The sequence below is a fragment of the Tyto alba genome, unplaced genomic scaffold (assembly GCF_018691265.1).
Source record: "Tyto alba isolate M040663 unplaced genomic scaffold, T.alba_DEE_v4.0 Super-Scaffold_45, whole genome shotgun sequence".
NCBI classification, from domain to species: Eukaryota; Metazoa; Chordata; class Aves; order Strigiformes; family Tytonidae; genus Tyto; species Tyto alba.
The window spans coordinates 41,477,223-41,498,740 of record NW_024881321.1 but is presented as its reverse complement, the minus strand read 5'-3'; the positions used below and the strand labels follow the sequence as shown (position 1 = coordinate 41,498,740).

Genomic DNA, 21,518 nt, shown 5'->3' with positions numbered 1-21,518 from the left:
CCTGTCGACCTTCTTCTAGAAGATACATCATTTAGTAACACAAAACACAAAAATCCCGCTGCCATAGAAAGCTTTAAGAGAGAGTCAGAATGGAAAGCCTTTCATTCTTAAACTTGAAAGTTAAAAGAATAGTATTACATTCTCCATTCTCAATCTTATTGGCTCTTTTCCAGTACTTCGGGTTATGGCAAGTCTGTATTTCCCATTAGGGCAGATGCCATGAATAAACAAGAGGAAATGCTGGAGCTTTAACAATGGCAAGCAAGGGCTTAAGTGGATAGACAGAAAATAAGCAAAATAATATTACATTTGAGTTCGATGTCATTCTGCAGCTCCTCTAGATTCCTAAACTTCGATTGAAAGAGGCTTCCAGGCACATCCAGAAATCCCTGATCGATGATGACAGCATGCAATTCTGATCGCAGAACAGTGACTTTGCTGTTGCTGTTCAAGACTGTTCTCATTGTCTATAGATAATAAGAAAACAGTTAATGCCTTTCATTTTCTCAAGCCCTTAACTCGGTCAAAAAGCTTCCCTTATTCAATACTAGACTTTATATAACCAGTCTCCAAATTGGAGGGAAAAAAAAAAAATCGAAGGAGATGAATCTTAAGTTGTCTTCAAGAGTTTTTTGTTCTGGGAGATATTCTTTTCAATGACACTCTGTGTTGCTGTCTGTGATGGAGCAGATGAGGCTAACATGCTTGAAGGATCTGGGCAATTGCCTGGGCAATTGGTTTTGCCTGAAGTTATTATAGTTAAGCCAAATAACGGGATTTTGTCTAAAACATGGAATGGTGTATCTGGGCTGACCTTCCCTCAGTGTTACCTGTCCTTAGTATATGTTTCAATTAAATTCAAAGGCAAGTTTTGTCAAGTAAAAATAACATTAGAAATATGGTATGAGTTAAAATAATCTTAGTTGGGATTTTATCCCATTTGTCTGCTTATGAGTCATTCGTGAATGAATCTGGCTTTATATTTGTCCCCAAAAGTATTACTCACATAGATACTGCAAACAATTTTCAGCCTAACATTTGATCTTCATCTCTTCACTTCTTTTTTTTTAATTAATTGCTAATATCACACAGTATTCCTTCAGATTCTTGATGAAATGATGAAAACAGTGAAGGAAATTAAACCCAAATCTGTTAAAATTTGTTAATCCATACATTTAGTCTCTCACTACCATCTGAAATCAATAAGATCCTAAAGCCCTTGTTGAATTTTGGGCATAATCCATGTCTAGTTGGGCCTTCCAGAGGAAAAATATTTTTTGTAAAATTCAGAAAAACTTTAGGATTCATGAACATTTTAACAAATCCCATTCACTAAGTGCTCACCGTGACCCCACAAGCAGCAGTGCATGCAGCTGCCCATTTGTTTGCAAACATAATTCCCAATATGGCCATTTTTCATCATTCTGCTAGCTTTACTAAAATACTAAAAGCACTCTGATTCTTACTCAGTGATCTCCTTCAGCTAAGTTAAAGGCAAAGTCTTTTTTCTTATTTTACTTGGAGTTTTCAGTGTCGGAAGAGCTGCTGCTTGCAACACAGACACACGACCCGAACGCTGGGAACTACCAGGGGCAGCACCTTCAGTATACTGCTAGCACCCGGCTCCCTGCCCCAGTGTTTTAGGCTGGTCCCTTTAGCCATTGCACTTCACTATATTAAATATAATTTAATAAATGACCAAGAGCCAGCTCTGACAACACTTAAATACAGCTTACCAGAGGCAGAAATCAGCCCCAGGAAATGACAAGCATCATATTCACATTCCTTTCTCGCAGGGAATTTGCACCTTTTTATGCTCTAATTACTTCTGCATGTCCAGGTAGTAGCAGCTGTCAGCCCACTTTATCTACACGATGGGAAAGTTACTTTTTTTTTTTCTTTTGAATGCTGACCCTGCCAAAATTGTTCCTATTTTCTCACCAGGTGGCTAAGTTATTGCAAAGTACTGTACAGGCGGTGGTGTGGTTACATCGTTCAGAGGCTCCAGCTGCACAGCTCCTCCGTAGTACTTCTCATTAGGAGCACTCTCACCTGCTTTGACCATCATTGTCTAGTTGAAATTCCAGGTGCATTTTAGACAGAGAAAACTGAGAAGGACGATTAGAAATATCAAATGACTCCTATGTGAGAAGATGAGATAAACTTCAGCTTCGGATAGAAATAACCGAGGAAGGATTTAGTGGAGGTTTTCAGAGAGAGTTGCATGAAGAAGGGTAGAAATTTTAAAGTAATAAAAGGAAGTATTTTTTTACACAACAAATAATCAAACCCTGTAACTCACTACCCCAAGATGTGGATGCCAAAATCAAGCTACTGAATACCAAGATGTGGATATAACCCTCCTCTCAGGTTGCTGGAAGCCAGGAGAGTACAATGAAGGAGGAGTGAGGTATCAATTGCTCTCCTCATACCCACTTCACATGAACATCTTAAGAGGAGTACCAGGGGAAAAGGGATGCAAGTCCACACAAGCCTAGGATCGGGTCTGATGGACTAAAACACTCAGCAGCCCTTTATGAGGGACATCCACTTCCCCTTGAAGCATCTGCATGTTTCTCACAAGCTGAAAATTTGAAACAGCTGTGGTGTTCAACTCAGCATCTTCTGCTGTGCATTGGGGGATGCGTTTGCAGGAGAATATTTAGCCGGCGTTTGTTTCCTACCCAGTTTCACTGCAGCCCAGTATCCATGGCTCTGGCAAGATCTCTAACAGAAGGTGTAAGAGAACCTATGTGACCACTGAAAGACTATGGGGATGCTCATTTACATGACTTACATAATTTCACTTATTGAACCTATTGCTTTTAAATTGCCAATGGGACTAATCATCAGGTACACTGGAACTCCTTTGCCCTTCCCTTGTATTTTAAAGAGGCTCTAGAGAATGTGCAAGCATCATTTACTTGTGAGAACAGGGCCAAGAGCTCATTAGCATGAAGAAAAACCAGGCTCAGAATGTGCTCAGCTGTAAGCACAGATCTGACCCCAAGTTTCAGGTCTGCTAGGTTCACTTTGTGCCGGTTAAACAGCATAAAGGGGGTGCAAAGCAGCCAGAGGCTGCTGCTAGAGAATTCCCCCCAACTAGGTTGCAATTCTCTTGCCCTAAATCTTGAGGGTGTAAATTCAATGCTGACTCTCTGCAGCTTTTCTGGACATTAGGAATAGGCAGGGAAGAATCAAAAAGCCACAACCAACCCCCTGACATCATGACTTGAGCAGAAGAAGGATGATGTAAAGTCTGAGTATGAAAATCAAATGCAAATGACTGGAAATAGTTGGCACTTGCGGTTTTGCTGGATCACATTCTTCAGTGCATAAGAAGCACTGTTTAGAAGCACGTGAAGCTGAGCTTTTCAAGTATTTAGTATATCCAAGGGCTGCTGCAGTAAATGGGAGTTGCAAGTGCTCAGCACTTCACAGAAGTCAACCTTTTGCCTGTGTTAGCATACCTATGAATGTTTGTGCATTGTTCTTATTTTTTTAAATTTTTTTTACAGTAAGTGAGGTATGAGTTTTGTATGCTGCTGGTGATGAAGTTTTTGCATGAAAAAAAGCTACCTGGAGTACTGCATCCAGCTCTGGACATAGACCAGAAGTCTAATGTCCTTATTAGAGGACAAAGACCTGGATCCAGAATAGGGCCATGAAGATGCTGGGGGGGCTGGAGCAGCTCCCCTGGGAGGCCGGGCTGAGAGAGTTGGGGGGGTTCAGCCTGGAGAAGAGAAGGCTCCGGGGAGACCTTTGAGCGGCCTCCCAGGGCTTAAAGGGGGGACAGGGAAGGTGGGGAGGGACTCTGTCTGGGAGTGTAGGGATAGGATGAGGGGAACAGTTTTAAACTGAAAGAGGGCAGATTTAGATTAGATAAAAGGAAGAAATTGTTCCCTGTGAGGGGGGTGAGGCGCTGGCCCAGGGTGCCCAGAGCAGCTGTGGCTGCCCCCCCCCTGGAAGGGTTCAAGGCCAGGTTGGACGGGGCTGGGAGCCCCCTGGGCTGGGGGAAGGGGGCCCTGCCCGGGGCAGGGGGGTGGGACTGGATGGTCTTTAATGTCCCTTTCAACCCAAACTACTCTGTGATTCTGTGATTCTGTGTTTCTATGATTTATTGAGGAAGAACGTGACACTGCTGTGCAGTTCAAGAAGCCACAGTTCCTTCCTTCCTTCCCTTTATTGTGGGAACATAGTGTAGTGATTTAAGACAGGTGGCATGTTGGGAAAATCTTGCACTTGCTGTTCCAAGGAGAGGAGAGGATATACCACCTGTTCTCTTCTGCTTTCTTCCCTATTCATGACCTATCTCTTCTGTCATGGCCCAGACCACCTCAAAAACCAAGGTTTTGGAAGTACTCAAGGACACCAATGCTGCAGGGAGGGTACAGCCCCTCATAATAATGCAGCACTGAATGAAACAATTTAGTTTGCAGTGTTCTTTTGAAAAAAAAGATTAAAAATGCAGCTCCTGGATGCACCTCTGTAGCTGATAAGAATGATACTGTAGAGCAAAAAGTAGGCAGATATAGTAATTGTTAGAGAAATTTTTGTCTCCTTCTTCCCAAGGGAAGAAAGCCAATCTGAGTGATGACCCTGAGGAGCAAAGTTCAGAGGACGCTACCCTGCAGCACTCCTTCCAACACTGTCCTGCCAGAGAATGGAGAAGATTTTGCCAGCTGATCCCTGGGATCCATGAAAAAGGTGAGGGTCTTGTGCCCTTAAAGACTTCGTGGCCTGCTCCCTGACTGTGCAGTGTCACTGCAGCCAGCATGTCAGTGATTTCCCTTGTGCAGGCTGCTGCAGCACTCGACAAAAAGAGATCAGGACGCTGCATAAAACCAATTTTAGAGTAACTTCAGCATGTGCTACCTGACTGGCATTGGCATGGCTGGGCGAAGACACCAGATACCTCCATCTGACCCTTCCCTACTGTGTTCTTCTCTCCATGGGGGACCACTGACCCTATCTCAGAGGCTTTCACAGAATGCAGAGGGAGGAAAGGGCCCCCTTGGCATATTTTTGGTGTGGGAAGAGATGGGTAGGAGGGTGAGCATGATTTGGGCCACGGTCAGTATACAGCTAAGAACATCTGTGCTTGCTGCTGTTGTCCTACAATGGAGCACCTCATAAACAGTCCAAACTGCTTGAGTGAATGAGATGCCCAGCTTTTTTGTTTCATGGATTGTGGAACATACCTTGGCCATGTTAGAAAGGTCTGTCTTTCTCCTGAGTCTTTTTATAAACACTGTAACTTCTGTTAAAGAAGAAGAGGCAGATGTTTCATATCATTAATATTTTACAGTCTAAAAGGCATTAATGAAGACAGATCTTTTAAGTTAGAAAGTAGATCCCATGGGGAGCTACAGAGGCTAACAGGGTGCCCAGCGAGGGCACTGAGCCAGCGTTATGGGCTGGGCTGGGGACCCTCGCGGTTTAAGGCTTGCAAGCAGAAGCTGCCCAGGTCACCCCTCTTCCTTCACTGCAAATCTGTTAACCCATGACACATGGGAAAAAATCCTTCCAATATTTTTCTACATGAAATACTTCTTGATCAAGACTAATAATCTTTAACATGTATGGTTTAAGGTGAATGAAAGCAACATTAATTCTAAACTTCCCATATTTTGTTTAGAGGGTTTACATATCCACCTTCATGCATCTGTAATTTTGCAGCACTGTTAATAGTAGTTGGTTTCTTTAGTTCTATTTTCTCCTATTTATGATGTGTTGTAATTATGTCAAGCATGGTCCAAGAATACCCTTTTTAAGAATAAAATATAAAATAACTGATTCTTAGTTACAGAAAAATCAAATATAAAGCAACTTACAAACTTCTGCAGACAGGCAGTGGTTTTCAAATGAAAATTGCTGTTTCCCTGAACTTTGTACAAACCGGAAAGACCAGTATGGATATACAGAGGGTCACAGCTGATTAATTACATATACTTCCATGCACACACATGTTGAAAATACATTACTAGGTTTGCTCTATCAAGCATTCGAATGTAAGAAATGCCTGAAATAAGACTATCTGCAACTCTTCCTTGAGCATACGAAGCATACGATCTTTTGTCTACACACGAGCCCTGCTTTGCCACTGAGGAGTTAGTCTTCCCTCAATGAGCAACTGAGCAACATTATGTTTTAGCCAGAATCTTCAGCATCATATATAAATATATGTATGTACATTTTTACAAACACACACATATACACACACCTTTGTATAGTACAGATTATTTCAAATCCTCCTCTAATGACAGAGTCATAGTTTCCCTACGGAACTATGGCTTTTTTTCCCTTTGTATTGAACTGCACTAAAGCCATTAATTAATTTGTCTGCAGGAAACCACTTGCAAGGTGAAGAGACAAAACAATACCTAAATTTCAGAGGGCAGACTGCATATTATTTAGTCATCTACACAGCCAAAGCGATCGTGGCAAGAGACAGATCTTTAAAAAGATTCAAGTACACTTTCATTTACCATGAATTGGGAATAATTCTGACTTAAATTTGTTCTCACATATTATCTGAGACTATTTATTTTCAGCTGTATCCCAACTAACTCTAGTCCTCACTACTACTGAAGTTACATCAGCTAAAAATGTTTTTTAAATAATTTCTGTGAGAGTCTTGTAATACAATCTTTTCTGTGGTCTAAGTAAAGATTATTTTATGAAAATCTCTCTATTAGTCAAACATACCTTTAGATTTGGATGTTTGGAGCAGTAATGGAAACTCTCCCAAAGCATTAAGCAGCCAGAGTTCAACATTTTTACTGAATAATCTGATTGACTTCATGTGTTGCACAGGCACCTCCTCCAGGAAATCATAAAGTAGGATGTTCTCCATTTCCTAGAATACAAATTCATGGAGCTGCATGATTGGTGTACTACAGATATTTACAGCAGCGTGAAAGAAAACTGTATTGATAGTTTAAATGTAAAGAAGCCTGGTTTTTAATTCCAATTAAGCAATAGCTAAGATACATTTATTAGCAGAAGGAAAAAAGATCCTAATAGTAAACACGATTTCCTGAATTAATTACTAGACATTAGTTAATGACCTGCTGTAAATAAGAAGTGAATTATTTTGATCAGAAAAGTGCATATTTCTATGTGGAATATCACTGAGAAATGAAGTAACGTTCTCAAAGGAAAAATAATTCTTGTAATTTGGAAAACAGTTATCAGTCGACATTTCAGCCACATAACCTCATGCCAGAACCACAGACTACATTTATAAAAGCATAGTCCGCTGATATGAGGGAGCTGCAAAGGAATATATGGCAGCAAAATGGAAGTTATCTCAAATTCCACTGGCTCCTTTCAAAATCCATACTGTGCTGTCTCAGAAAAAGCCAAAGAACAGACTTGAGGTATGAACAAAAATCCCATCGTACAGCACGCACAAAACAGCTGGCCCTTCTCCTCAGGTAGAACTACCAAAAAGACACGAAGAGATAATGACATAATTGCAACAAACAAGTGTGCCTACAGTACCTTGAATAGCTGCCTGTCATAGCTTTTGAACAGCTGGCATACATCTGGTGAGGACATCAGTGCTATTCTTTCAGGCTGCAGAGACCTCCAGAACGACATGATACAGTCTTCCACCTGCCGCACAAAGTCCTTTATAAATTTTCACTGATTTTTACACTTGTGAAATGCGAAGCGTATTTCAGTAAAAGAGAACACACAAAAGCACAGAAGCAAAAGAATGACTGTGGAGCTGGGCTCCCTGTCTGACCCCGTCCTGGCCAAGCTCCAGCGCAAGGGGAAGCATCCTGGGGCAACAAGCTGAACCTCGCAAGGCAGCATAAGGAAGAGGAGAGAAACAAAGAATTGTGCCATGGATATGTGGATATAATGAAAGATATATGTCCATGGCCTTGTGTTTTGTGCTGGGCTGAGACCGGCTGCTGTGCCTGGAGTGCTCAGGGTATGCCTACATACTCAGATTCTAGGAGCATGTTGTGTTAACTAAGAATTCCTGAAGAATTTGACTGAATGCTCCTTTTGTCTATAAATCATCATCTACCTTAGATCAAGCCATCAAGTAAATAAGCTACACAGAAACAATTTTATCCTTAGAGTTGTTTGCTGTCATCAGAATGAGTCTTATTAAAGCAAATGCATACCTTGTCAAGTTCTTTCTTTCTCACCATATGTAAAATATCTTGACAATGGCTGCAATACTCGTTGGCAAGCAGTACAACCTGGAGAAGGTAACCAAAAAGAGGGTAAAATAAGATCACACAGGTCCAGAGCTAGCTCGCTTGCTGACCGAACACTTGAACGTACCATGTCATAGGGGTATTTCTTCCCCAGCTCTTGCTCCCAAAGATAGAATCTGCTGAATTCAGGCCAGGGGTACTGAAATCCCTCTTGTTCAGTCTTCAGATAAATGACAGATGGAGAACAGTGCATATTCTTGCTCTCAATGCATCAGAATTTATTTTGAACAATAATAAAAAAAAAAAAATCACAATTATCTTGTCAGTTCTGTTAAAGGTATTAAGTACTTTCTTGAAATTGTATAACATGATTTTTTAATAAGATGTATTTCTTCAGAGGAATGCTTGTCCTTTTTTTTAGAAAGTAGGGGTGGATGAAAGAAACAAGCATGGCTGACTAAATATTTAAATCCTAAACAGTACATGAATTTCCTTTCAAAACCAGTGAATATTTAATGCTATACATATCTTCCACATATCTTCTTTCTATAGCACTCATGTCACAGTTGTAACCTTCTAAATAAGGCTGCAGATAGTTGGCTCTGCTGTCGGGGTGACGGCACATTCCTCATCAGCTGTCATTACATGCACTTCAGAGCACTCATTACCGCTCTGTAAAAATAAGACAGACATCCAGTCTCTCCTTTTTTCCTTGCTTTGGTCCACATAAGTTTGTTGCTCATGCTCTGCTGGCTGACTTCCAACAATCCCAGTGTCAAGCCATCCCATGACAGCACGCTTACAGGAGAACTGCCACAGGTTAGCCTCACATCTGCCCTTTTCAGTGAGCAGGGGTTGTGCTCTTTTTTATTAATCGTTTCCTAGTATCTAAATATTTGTTGTGTCAATAAACTGAGTGCATTGAAAAGACACTGGCTCAGCAGTATGAGGGTCTGTTACCGTGGGCCTCAGGCAAAGGAGGTTGTGCCCCACTAACTCCGTTAATACACAAAACCTGGGCTGTCAGCCACAATTTCCTCTCTCAGCACAGAAAAAATTATTTGAGCCGACACTAAGACAACAAAATATTTAGCTACTAGGTGAAATAGGAGTGGGGCAAGTAAGCATTTAGTGAGATTACACAGACAAAGGTTATGTTGCAGATGATGGGTTAACTGCATTTCATCAGAACATATTATATAGTAGTTCTAATTAAACACACAGACAGACATTTTGTTATAAGTCTAATGTATCTGAAACTCACTGTTCTTTTTTTTTGGCTATCGCTCTCGTAACCAGCTGCATCTCCAGAACTGCAAGCGTTTCCACTGTGGTAAAATATACAACAGAAAAAAAACCTTTAAAAAGCCCACCAATTTATTCTGTATTTAGTAAGAAAATGAGCTCAAACCAGATAAATTGCACTAGGTTGGAGCATTGTGTTTGGGAAAGAAACCTCGCTCTCTTTCCTGTCATTCAGCAGCCCCATGATTTTCTAATGAGTCTGAAGACCAATTTCTTAATTTTATGGTAAAACTGAACCATTCGTTATGAAGATGGCAAGGTATTATCCATTTAACCATGCAATGTCTTCCAACTTCTTGCAACAAAATTGTGGGTTTGTTTTTGTAGTCACAGTTCATTTGGAATGATAGCATTAATTATAAACATGCAAATAATGAAAACATGATGATCCTTGTGCTTTGCTTTCACAGTAATTACATTTTCTGCTCTCTGTATCCGTTTAGATGGCATTTTGGTTTTGACTTTCCCACATCTACTTTGCAAACCTGCCGTGGTGTTCCACATGGTCAGGATTCACTTGGACCTGCAAAGGCTTGACCACTCAGCCAGGGATGTAGGCAAGATAGGCTGCTTTCTTGCTTTACCATCTCCTACCCATCTCCCTGCCTGTTTTGCTGAGGCTAATCCTACAGCAGGGAGAGGCAGTGCTGCTAGTAAAAGGGACATGCTGTGAGAGCTGGGTTCCTCCAGTCAAGCCCCCATCTGCTGCTGACACCTGCTCGCTGTCTGCAAAGACATTTCAAACTCCAGGGTCCTTTTGGACTTGGCTGTTTTTGAAGGGTGACAAGCAGGGACTTTGTAGAAAAAGTGTGCTTCCACTGGTGACTGCCAACACTCAGGCTATCTAATCAGATCCTGGCTGCTGGGTCTCACTGCTGTGATGTATTATAAACCGGGGTACCACCATACGTCCTGAGGGGACAGAGGGTGAAATGTAACAGCTTCTCTGCTTGGAAACGCCAACCACTTAAAATGTCTCCTCTCGCTTCTCTACTGCCCATAGGACTGGCCCCTGACACCTGAAAAATTACCTTTCCCTCTGCCACTGCTCTCGGCCATGAAGGCGGTGCTGCTGCGAAACAGCCAAACTGGCTGCCCAAGACAGGGCACAACATTCACGTTGGGTATGTTTGGTAATGCTATTGACTTTTTCTCCCAGACATTTTAGAGTTGATGACTGGACAAAGGGAAGAATATGTAAGTAGTCATGTTTCGTAACGCTTCATTCAAATGGGTCCTTTCTGCGGGTTTCTAACGCCTGTGAAACAAAATTAATGAGTATTTTCCAGCTCCTGCTCTCCCCGAGAAGGCGGCCAGCTGCATCTTCTGCTGCTGCTACTATGGCAACGTGTATCAGCATCGCTCTCCTCCAGCGGGCTGGCTCCCGCGGCAGGCTGGCTCCCCGCTCCCCCCACCGTGGGGACGGCGAGGTGCGGGAAGGGGTGACGCGTGGGTCCTCCTGCGCCCCAGCAGCCAGCCGGGAGCTCGGTGACGTGCAAATACCTACGGACAGCTACCATCTATGTGCTCCCACTGATAGCAAAGGGGGGTCGGACTCACCCAGTGCCCACGGAGGTGCTCAGCTGCCAGGCAGAGCTGCTCGCTTCCCCCGGAGAGCGGTGCCTGGGTAAAGATGGGACACACAAAAGAGGACGTGGGTGGGAGAAGGGGGAAACGGGTGACAGCAAAATCACAAGGAGTTTCACTGTATCTCTTGCAGAGTTTGGATGATGCTATGAGGTGGGAAGTAGAGCTAAAATGGGAAATGCAATGGTGGGGATGACAAAAAGACTAACAGAGGAGGCGATTGGGAAGGACAAAGGAAAAACGAAAGGAGGGGGGGTTGTGAATGTGCATACTGCTGACTGTCAGATTACACTGAGATTAAAAAAGCTAATTTGCTAGAATCAGATCAGGTTTTTTTATTAAAAAAATCATGTGTTTGCTTCACTAGAAAGTCAGAATCCCAAACCTTCCCTGTTACTGGAATCATAAAGTAACTCTTACAAAACCTAAATTCACTAGCATTTTTTAACACTGCTGTACTCAGAGCCAGAGCAAGTACCATTTTAGTGAGAGCTCGTCCTCAAAGCTCCCATTCCTAGAGGGCACCCTATTGTAACACAAATCACTAAGTAACATATTCCCTTAAGTCTCTGTAACACATTTGGAGACCTCATTGATTACAGTTGTGTTTATTTACATTACATCCATAACGTTATCATTAGAGCTGTGGCACATATATCTTCAAAAAAATCCAAGATTTCTAAGCAAACCGACTCCCAGGTGCCATATAAGAGCATCCTCATGACTCCTCGTGTGAACATGTTCCAACCCAGCCAACGGATACATCTGAGTCCCTGCTGAATATCAAAAGGCAAATGCCTTCTCTGTAGTCAAAGACAAACCATTATAATCTTACTGCCATTTCTATGACACCAACAAGCACAGCTGCCAACCTGCCAGATCCTTCACAAGCCTAATTCCTCACTACCAGCACCATGTCAATTGCCAACTATCTCAATATGGTCAAGAAATATTCTTTTCAGTAATTAGAGAGAGTGGATCATAGTTTTAAAACCATCTTTTTCTTCACCAACCCACAGGCTGGGTGGATGCCTTGGGCTCTCAGCTGGGCTCCCAGTTCCACCTTCTCCTCAGGTGGGTGCAACAGAAAAAGCATCTGCATGTTGGACTCCATTCAGGCATGGGAGGGAGGAATAGTTATCTGGGACATGTTCACTGCTCAGACAGACATCCCCTGTCTCTGCCAGAGGGAAATGGCAACAAGCCAGAGCAGTGTATCCCATTAGCGGGGCTTGGCCCACAGGCCAGCATTTGGACTGCACTGAAATGGTATATTAAAAATCTCCTTCACAATAGTTTGGAAATTTCCACACCAACACACTCTCAAAAACTGAGAAGTTATGGGTCAAATACCCCTGCTACAATTATATGATTACCTCTGCGAGAACAAAATTTGTTCTTGCAGGTAGAAAAGTCTTCAAGTTTTCACAAGTTTTCACTGCTCTTTTTCTAAATAAAAAAAAAAAAATCTAGAACTTGCAATTGATGGTTTTATCAACTTCACTGGGTCGTGAAAAATTAGTTCTGATTTCAAATATACTGAACCCTACTGAGAGGACAGTAAAAATAAGGTATTTCCTTGATATGTTCCTATTTATTTGCAAAGAATGTACAAAACTCACTACAGATGGAAACAAACTCACTTATCTGGTTGAAGCTGCTGCTTATTTTGCATGTGACCTAATTATTTCTTTCGAAGTCGTGCTACTCATGCTTCTCTGGGTATGTTTTGTACTTTTTTACTGTGTTCTCTCCATTTTTTCCTGTTGTCCTCTATCAGACACTAAAAAGTAGCTGTGGCACCCGGCTGCCCAGGTGTTGTGGGTCTGCATGTTGGCTTGGGACAGGGATGTGTGGCTGCATTTAGAGTGGAAGCTGTTCTAATTTCAGCTGTCTGGCTTCACACAACGGCTTAGTGACTTCTTATAACTTAACTGAAGGAAGCATCAAACAAGATAATTTTGTACTTAAGAGGCTCTTCTATTGCAACTAGAAAAATGATCTTTGTCTGAATATGATCTTTATATTCTGATTATTTTTTTTTTTTTAATCTGGAAAGTTATCCTAATAAACTATACCAAGATCACTAGATGGCTGGTTGGTGTCAGTCCTTTCCTTGGAATACACCTCCTTCTCCTTGGTTTGACCAAATTGAATATAGTTTTTTAGGAGCAAGTGTTGGAGCAGGCACCTCTGGCAGCTGGTGGAGGAGGAGAGGGAGGCCTGCAGCCCGTGCAGCGGCTCCCCTGCAGTTGAGCGTGGGCAACAGAGTGTTCCCCAGCTCACTGGAGAACACGGCTCATTTCCATGAGGAGGGCTGAGGACACCAGCTATGCTGGCATGTGTGGTGCTCCTAGCTCCCAGCAGTGGCCGAAGCCCTTGTGTGTGCACCTGGCCCAGACTGAGCCAACATCGCTTCTTTGGTTCTTCCTACTTTTTGTAATTTTTCCTCATATTTCTACGCTGAGAGGAAAAAGAGCAACAATTCAAATTGTTCTGTTCTCTCATCTCTTCTACCACCAGAACTAGAAGCTCTCCTACAATGCCCAGCTGTTTTCAAGTGATACCGCAGGGAAACCCCTTTCCTTCCCTGAAGGAGAAAGACCAGCAGAGTCTCAGCCAGCGACCTGCAATGTTCCTTGACCGGTGGCCAAGACCTTCCTCGTCATGGATGTCATACCTTAGGCCTGTTCTAGTTATACTGGGTGCATGGGTAGTGAGGGATATCGCTCCAGTAAGGGTCTCATGGGAAACAAGCCTCAAGTTGCCTATGAATAATTTGTCTGGTCTCACAACTGACTGCCACTTGATCATCTGTAGAACCTGATCCTCTGCCCTGTCTCATTCTTTACCATTGTCACTCTATGGACTTCTGCAACATTACTCTGCTATAAAACCCATGGAGAAAGGCAACAAACCTCTGGGTATACTTTTTCCATGCTCTTGCAGAGCATGCACTCAATTAAATCACTATAATATAAAATACCACAGACACTGAAACAGTTTCATCACCACCATAATATCTGGGTGCTTAATAGGCTGACTTGTATCCCTCTAACATTCATGCCATAGAAAAAATGCTATACCTCCATATTAAAGAATGCAAAACAAAGTACAGGATTTATCCATATACACAATAAAATAGTGTACAAGTCTGTAAAAGAGTGAGGATACAAGCCTGGTCTTCATCATCCAAGGCATAGGCTGCACCTACTTTTCTTCTCCTGTACATTTAAAAGGAGTGTAAAACTGTTATGGAATGGCAGCACTTCCCATCCTGTTTTCTGGAGAGAAATGCAAGCCTGTGGTTTATCTCAAGCATGAGCTTAACCATGAGAACTTTTCCTCGCCTGCCCACAACTGGACCATGCTCATGTCTAAGCTTTAGACTGCCAAAGTGTCTTATATTCATAAATTATTTTTGGACTTTTAATTTTTTCAATCAATTTATACTTGTCTTATAAATTTTCTCATTGTTGTTCCCTTACAAGAAGTGATTTTAAAACCTGACACTTTAAAACAAAGTGAGGGAAGTGTTTTGAAAGTACTATGCCTCATTGTTTCAAGTAGTGAAAAAACTCAGATAACATGTAGGGCTCTTCAAAACAGTGCAGACATTCATACTTTAATACATGTCTCTTCAGCCTACTGTTTAATAAGGAAAGTGCTACAATGTCATGAAGCAATTTCAATGTGTTTACTTGAGCTCCCATTTAGAGTCTCAATGTATTAATATATTACATATTAATATATAATACATATTAGAGTCTTGGTATATATTTTACATTTGGCATGAGTTCCTGCTTTAACATCTACATGGCTAAAATGTCCAAATCAAGGAAGTCCGGTTAGGCAGGGCACATTTTCAAAATGGAGCTTCTCTATTAGGGTGCAGCACTTAATGGCACAGTACTTCTACTGTGTGTAGTATAACAATAATAATAATAATAATAATAATAATAATAATAATCTAATCCTGTTGTCAATGTTCAACAGATGATTTACAGACTTTTATGTACAGACAACATATAGACTGTCGTGACATTTTATGATTAAAACATTTTAAAAAACAAACCTGTGATAATTTTTTTCACACAAAAGGGAGCAATAACGTGCATAAAAGGAAGAGTTCTTCTTGATAGCTATTCCGTCATAATGATATCTAGAAAATTGAAGAAAAAGATGAACTGACAACCATGATTTTCAACAAATCAGCAAATAATTCATATTCCTCCTTCGAAGGCAGATGATCATTTTATTTAAAGAAGAAAAGACAAAGTGAAAAAAGCATTTGTTTTTAAAATTCTGTTGAAAATTTCTTTTCCCCAGCAGAAGATAACTGTACAAACTCTTTTTAACAGTTTCTTCCCTGGAATGATACCTCCTTCTACACGAAAAACCTTAAGCCAGTGAGTGGGGCGCAACAGGTTTGTACAAGGCACCTAGAGAAGTCAGGGAGCAGAGCCTCAGCTGGCAGAGGACCCCAGACCCTCCACGGAAGTTGAAGAACTTAGTGCAGTTGTTCCACAGCCATTCGTGGTATCTTAGAGACTGGCTGGCCCATCAGTGGTCGTGGCAAGCTAAAACCCAAGAAACCTGCCAGACCTTCTCCACGGGTTATCCCGGCCTGGGGGAGTGGCAGAGTCACGGCCCCCGCTAGCCAGGTGCTACCCGCTGGCTTTGCCCAGGCTGGGTCCCTGGGGAGCCAGGGGAGCTGCCCCTGAAGGGGTTTGAGGCCACCAGCAGCTGGTAACCTTCTGCTGATGGGGAGAGGGAGGCTGGGGACTGTCACCCACAGTCCCAAATCCTGCCAGCTATGAGGAGAAGCCTGGGAGTGTCTGCAGCGAGGCACTCCCAAAATAAAGGATCTCACTGGATCAGGCAAGTCCAGACTAGTGGAGAAAAGTCGCAGAGCGAGTAAGGGCATGTCAGTCTCAAAGCCAGTACTTGACAGCTGCTCAAAATGCTTGTAAAATTACTGTGTCTCAATGCCCTTAAAACATCCCTTTTTCCAGCCTCTTTATTCAGAGTGTGATTATAAGTTTGGACATTGAATCAATGAAAGACTATCGAACTCTGTGCTCTAGAAGAAGAGAGGGAAGGGAAAAGAAAGGACATGTAGGAGGAGAATCTGAGGTGGTCTGATTTAAATGGTTTTCAACTGTTCACGATATTTCCACTGACCACCAGTACATGTTGGGTCACTCCACAGTTATGTGCAAGGATGAAAAGCACAACACAGACGTTAGTCACGGCTGCCACCCCCACGCATCCCAGAGCCGGGCTTTCCTGACCTGGTGTCTCAAGTGCTCTGAGTAAGGTTGTGATGTCTGGCAGGTGCTTCATGCAAGCCATGCTGTACAGTACAATAGCCAGTACATATTGCAGCACTAATTTTTTAAAAACCAATCTGATCTGGAATTTATGCCCTACCAAAACAGCTCTGATGTGGTAATTTTCATGGAATTAACTCTATTTTAATGTAGTTGGTAACATCACGAATCACAATTACTGGATCTTTCAATCAACAATTCAGCTGCTGTATCACAGTGCTGGAGCTGAACATCCAGCCATTTAAAAATTGTATTAGAGCAGTTATAAATAACTTATTTAAACAAAGGAAGCAAAACCAATACCTGGTACTCCCTCTTGTGCCCAGCCTTCTTGTCCCCAGACCTGGAAAAACTAATCGAATAAGCTGAAAAAACAAACAGAAAATTAGAGATGCTTGGCAAATTAATTCTAAAATGCGAAAACATATCGGCTACATTTTATTCTACTTAATCACTTCTTTTGCTTTCCATCATTTGCAGGCTAATACCTGTTCTTACCTCTCAAATGGTAACTGTTGAACTGAACTCAGTCAGGCTTTTGCAGATCAAAAGTTAAGTAATTTCAGGGATTACCTTCCTCAGGTAGGAATTTTTTTAGACTAGTCTGTTTTACCTTGCATTGAAACACGGTCAGTGCACAAACCAGGAGACCACCCACAGCCAGGTGGGGTATATCAGCTCGGGGAACTCGGAGGTGCCATGATTCTCCAGTACTCTGCCAGTCCTGCGAGCCTTACTCATTTGAGTAGGACTTACAGAAGGGACCTCACCTACCCACTCACTCTTGCAAGGTGTACTTTCAGGATAGGGCCTGGCTTATCTATTTTAAAAGGACCTGAAGCATCAAGCTGCAAAACAACCTTTGACCACCATGGTGGTAAATGCAAAGTGAGGTCACACAGCATCTGTTAAGGTTAGGCCCCACAAAGTAATAAGATACTGTCAGAGTAATAATCCACTTCACTATGATTATTCTGCATGAGCTGTTCTGTGAAGACAGAGACTAACCCGGGACAGCTGGAGCTAACATTCCCTACATTGCAGGAACAGAGGATCGAGTACTCAACGTTGGTGAGGAGTGAGAGGAGCCTCCGCTCAGCAGTGCAAAGCTCGGACTCCGTGCAGAGTGCACTTTGCTGGTCCAAGGGCCTGCTAAAGAACAACTTTCCCCAACTCACATGAACGTGCACCTCCAATTTTAACGCTGTTAGAGTGGTCCTGCTCTTTGCACGTTTCTGCATGTACCCACCCCAGCTGCTCCCTTTCTTAAACTGCTGTTTTAGCATAAACTCATTCTCCTAAAAAGGACAGCCTATGAAACTGGGGATTCGGTGCCATGAGACACATACTTCTTCCCACTGCCTCTTCCTACAGAGAGGGTGGTGTATTTTGGCAGAGGTATAAGGCAGATGAGATTAGTAGTGTGTTAAATCATCACAGTTTGATTCACACGGGGCTTGACTGCAAAAGTCCTTACAGTCTACATGCATGTAATGCAGTCTGGCTCCTACAGCGTGATGAATTATCAATAGCTCAGCCCATTAGCTAGTCTGTGGTAACCAATTACATGTGCACCTTTAGTTTAAACCAGGGTTGCTGCAGCTCCTGCCCTCCCCAGCCTCTTGCTGCCCAGTCCCACCTCCTGCTGCAGAAGGACAGGTCATTTCAAGCCACCGTGGAGCTGCACCCCCGCTTGCTCACTTGGGAGGTGTTAACTCGCATTGCAAGGCACTGGGTCAGTTAAGGCTGTGAGCAAACTGTTGCAAGCACCAACCTATAGCAGCTATGGCTCATCAGCTAAGCTCTTCTGCGTGACCAGACTCATGCTTCATCCATGCTTGTCCCAACTTAAAAGTAAAATGCCTTAGTTTAAACCACAGAAAGGCTTAGCTTACAGGTTGCACCTCAATCATGCTGGGGCACCTGAAAGTGTACAGACAGGATGGGATTAATCTTACCTATGTGGTCACAAGGTAGAGATGTCTAAGCTCGTTGCTGCAGGCTCTGTAGTCAATGGAGAATAACAGGCAGTTCCAAGGCACGTTTCATCTGAGCTGCCTGAGATGACCCCATTTAGGGTGAGAGGAATAATATGTAAATTCTTATTTCTCTCCATTGACTACCAAGACATTTTAAGGTGACTGGCTTCACAGCAGACATCTACCCTGAGCCAGGCAAATTCTACCCATGGGCTTGGCTGATGGGTGATGATCCATTAGGCTATCGTAATAAATCACACTGGATCACTCACTCAGATCTTAATTTTAAGTAAGCGTGATTTAACTTACCCGGTAAAAAAAATTAGATTCAAGTGAATTGAGATAAATGATTCATAAAATGAGGTTATTGGCACAAATTAAATTGATTTCAGATACAATTTTTACTTAAATTCTTTCGGTTTTATGTTAAAAAAGCACTTAGTAGCTCCTACCGTGGGCACTAATAGAATACTATTAGCAGTAAAAACGAGAAATTTTGAGCAAAAAGTCTCGAGCAACAGATAATCACGAGGCATTCTATCTTACTTAATTTGTTAAAGTTGAACATCTATGAGTGTTTGTTGCAATTGGCATTTCTAAGTGGTAATTGCTCGGTGGGTTGTATCAACCTCCGTGTATTAAAAAAGTGGAACTGTTTGAAGTAGATTGGGTTTTACATCTGCATTTGTTTTGCTTGGATGATTCTTTCAAAACTTTTTCATTGTGTGTTTGGAGAAAATTCTCCGTAAGTATATTTAAAAAGGAAAATACAAAATTATGTAACATCCACAGGGGTCTTTTAAGGACAGGACAGTCAGTTTCTCTGGACAAGTTTATTAACCTTGTGCTTTTTACCCTGGTAAAGCTTTCTAAAATATATCAGCAAGAGAAATCTTTGCTAGTATAACGTACACCAGTTCCCTGAAGAAAATAAAGTCCACCACAAAGAATACTCTTTTCTCAAGTATAACAATGTCTACAAGAGGGCTTACCAGAAATACATTAGAAAAGACATAACCATAATACATTACATATTCATTCTTCTCTGTTATTTAATCAGATCATCAGATTTTCTGTTAAGGTTTCTTTGTTTCTTATCTTATATATCCTATCTACTCTGTACCTTTCCAAAGGTGGCTGAATTTACTTGATACTTGAAATTTGGACTGCAGCTTTCCATATACAATTCATATAGTAGCCAACGGGGTACAGTGCATCCTTCGCACAAATAGAAATTATCAGCTATCCTTTAAAACAAAAACATCAATTGGTTTATGTCAGAATTAGAAGAAAGAATTGTTAGCTTGTGATTGTAATATCTCACCAGATCTACAGTGTACTCTGTAATAGTTACTCTGATCTTATAGAAGCATAGAATCAAAAAGAAAGAAGAGCTACTACTTTTATGTTAATCTGTACTCTGGGAAAAAAAAACATACATCTTATGTATGTGTATATATATGTATTTTCTATGCTTGTTTTTAACTTTTTAAGTTCCACTTTCCCAGTTTTCAGAGTGTAAGAGAGGTCATGGGAGACTCTGCTAACAAATTAACTAGATTCGCAATGTTAATAAAAAAATACAACTTAGTAATATTATTATAGCATCAACACCAATACATAAAATATTAGCATCTCTCTAATAGGATGTAACTTTGATCTTCTAATTATAGAGTTCTCCAATACACCAAAGGTAATATGATGAGAATTTTTCCATCTAAAATGTCCAATATGAAGTTTTGGGACGGAGAGTGCACAAACTACGAAGGACCAAATTTTGTTCACATACAATGACACTGATTTTAGCACAAGTTAAGTAAGAGAACAGAATTTTCATTTACAGTTATTATGTAACAGAAATGACAGTACTGAAGCTGGTTTAGGTGTTTAAATATTCAGCCTTTGTCCAAATCCCTTGCTCACCCTCGTTATCAGAATGGCCATAGTTAAGTAAATGCAACTACTTGTGTGAATAAGGTGAGGAAGATGTAAACTTAGTTACTTATGAACTTAAGGTATTACTTTAATTAGAAAAAAAAAAAAAAACAAAAAACAAAAAAAAAACTTTAATTATGAGATAATGCCAATGGTTTTGATGCCAGAAGATAATAGCCTCCTGCAGTAGAAATACAGGAGCAAAGCTGGTGCAAAGAAGCAAGAGATTAATTTTCAAAGCATGACACATTGATCATACAACAGTGTTTTCTTACTCTGACTCTGCTTCCGTTAAACCAAATGATTTATGCATCTTTAATTAATTTATCATCAGCTGAATGCTAGTGCAGCACAGTGCCAGTTACCCACTGTGCCTTTACCGATAATCGAGTTGGTTGGGAAAGCAGACTTTTCATAACCACCAGGTGAGATAAGCCGGCTGGATTTTAAATCAGCATCCTTTCTTTTATTAGTAGCCTGATTTCAGGCGACCCGGTGTTTATCTTTCTCTGTTAACTGTACTGGCTGTAGATAGTGGATAAGGTCTTCAGCAAACTGGCTTGCTAAGAACAGACTGAGCAAGGAGATGATTTCTGTGCAGCCCGACAACGTCTACCACACCTTTTATTCGTGCCTCCTCCCCCTCCTCCAGGGAAGAAGGCTGACTGCCTCCCCCAGGTTTCCCTCTCGCTAGCAAAAGGCCCTGAAATGCCTCGCTTTTTCCTCCTCGGAGCCCATCATCTCCCCCACCAGCCCCGGAGGCTGCCAAGCGCCGGGGCTGAGCCGTGCTGGGCTCCCGGCCAGCTCCTCAGCACCTCCAGCCCCACCACCCAACTGCAAAGGCTTCGCGGCAAGACCGGAGCAGGAACCCGCACCAAAGATAGGGGATCTGATGTGCTAATGGGGTATTTCCTGTCGTGGGGCTGAAAGGTAAATGAAATTTATTCTAGATAAGGGTCCTGACTGAGCTCTGCCTCCCAGCAGGCAGAAATGCTTGTTTCTTCTAGAGCAACCATCTCAAAGCCCTTCGTAATTGAGCAGTCCCAGAGGAGATTAAACCTAAGTCCAAATTCATCCTTAATATAACACCACAAGAGTCATTGGAAGTGCAGCAAAAATTAATTCATGCTTCAGTAGCTGGTTTCTGCCAATAGTTTTGCCTCAGCGTTTAACTATTTAGTGACAAGATAGATGGGAAT

At 41.8% G+C, this 21,518-nt stretch overlaps 1 protein-coding gene across 1 annotated transcript in view; it reads right to left on the bottom strand.

Annotated features, from left to right (window-relative positions):
* RFX8 (regulatory factor X8) overlaps positions 1 to 21,518 on the bottom strand; it is a 67,063-nt gene that overhangs the window by 10,022 nt on the left and 35,523 nt on the right. The window contains exons 2-11 of the mRNA XM_042805839.1: positions 16,709 to 16,770; positions 15,148 to 15,234; positions 11,046 to 11,108; positions 9,445 to 9,508; positions 8,308 to 8,442; positions 8,145 to 8,222; positions 7,507 to 7,620; positions 6,709 to 6,859; positions 5,202 to 5,260; positions 308 to 467 (exon numbers count right to left, since the gene is read on the bottom strand). Coding sequence (XP_042661773.1) covers positions 308 to 467; positions 5,202 to 5,260; positions 6,709 to 6,859; positions 7,507 to 7,620; positions 8,145 to 8,222; positions 8,308 to 8,442; positions 9,445 to 9,508; positions 11,046 to 11,108; positions 15,148 to 15,234; positions 16,709 to 16,770 — 973 coding nt within the window. The remainder of the gene's footprint in view (positions 1 to 307; positions 468 to 5,201; positions 5,261 to 6,708; positions 6,860 to 7,506; positions 7,621 to 8,144; positions 8,223 to 8,307; positions 8,443 to 9,444; positions 9,509 to 11,045; positions 11,109 to 15,147; positions 15,235 to 16,708; positions 16,771 to 21,518) is intronic.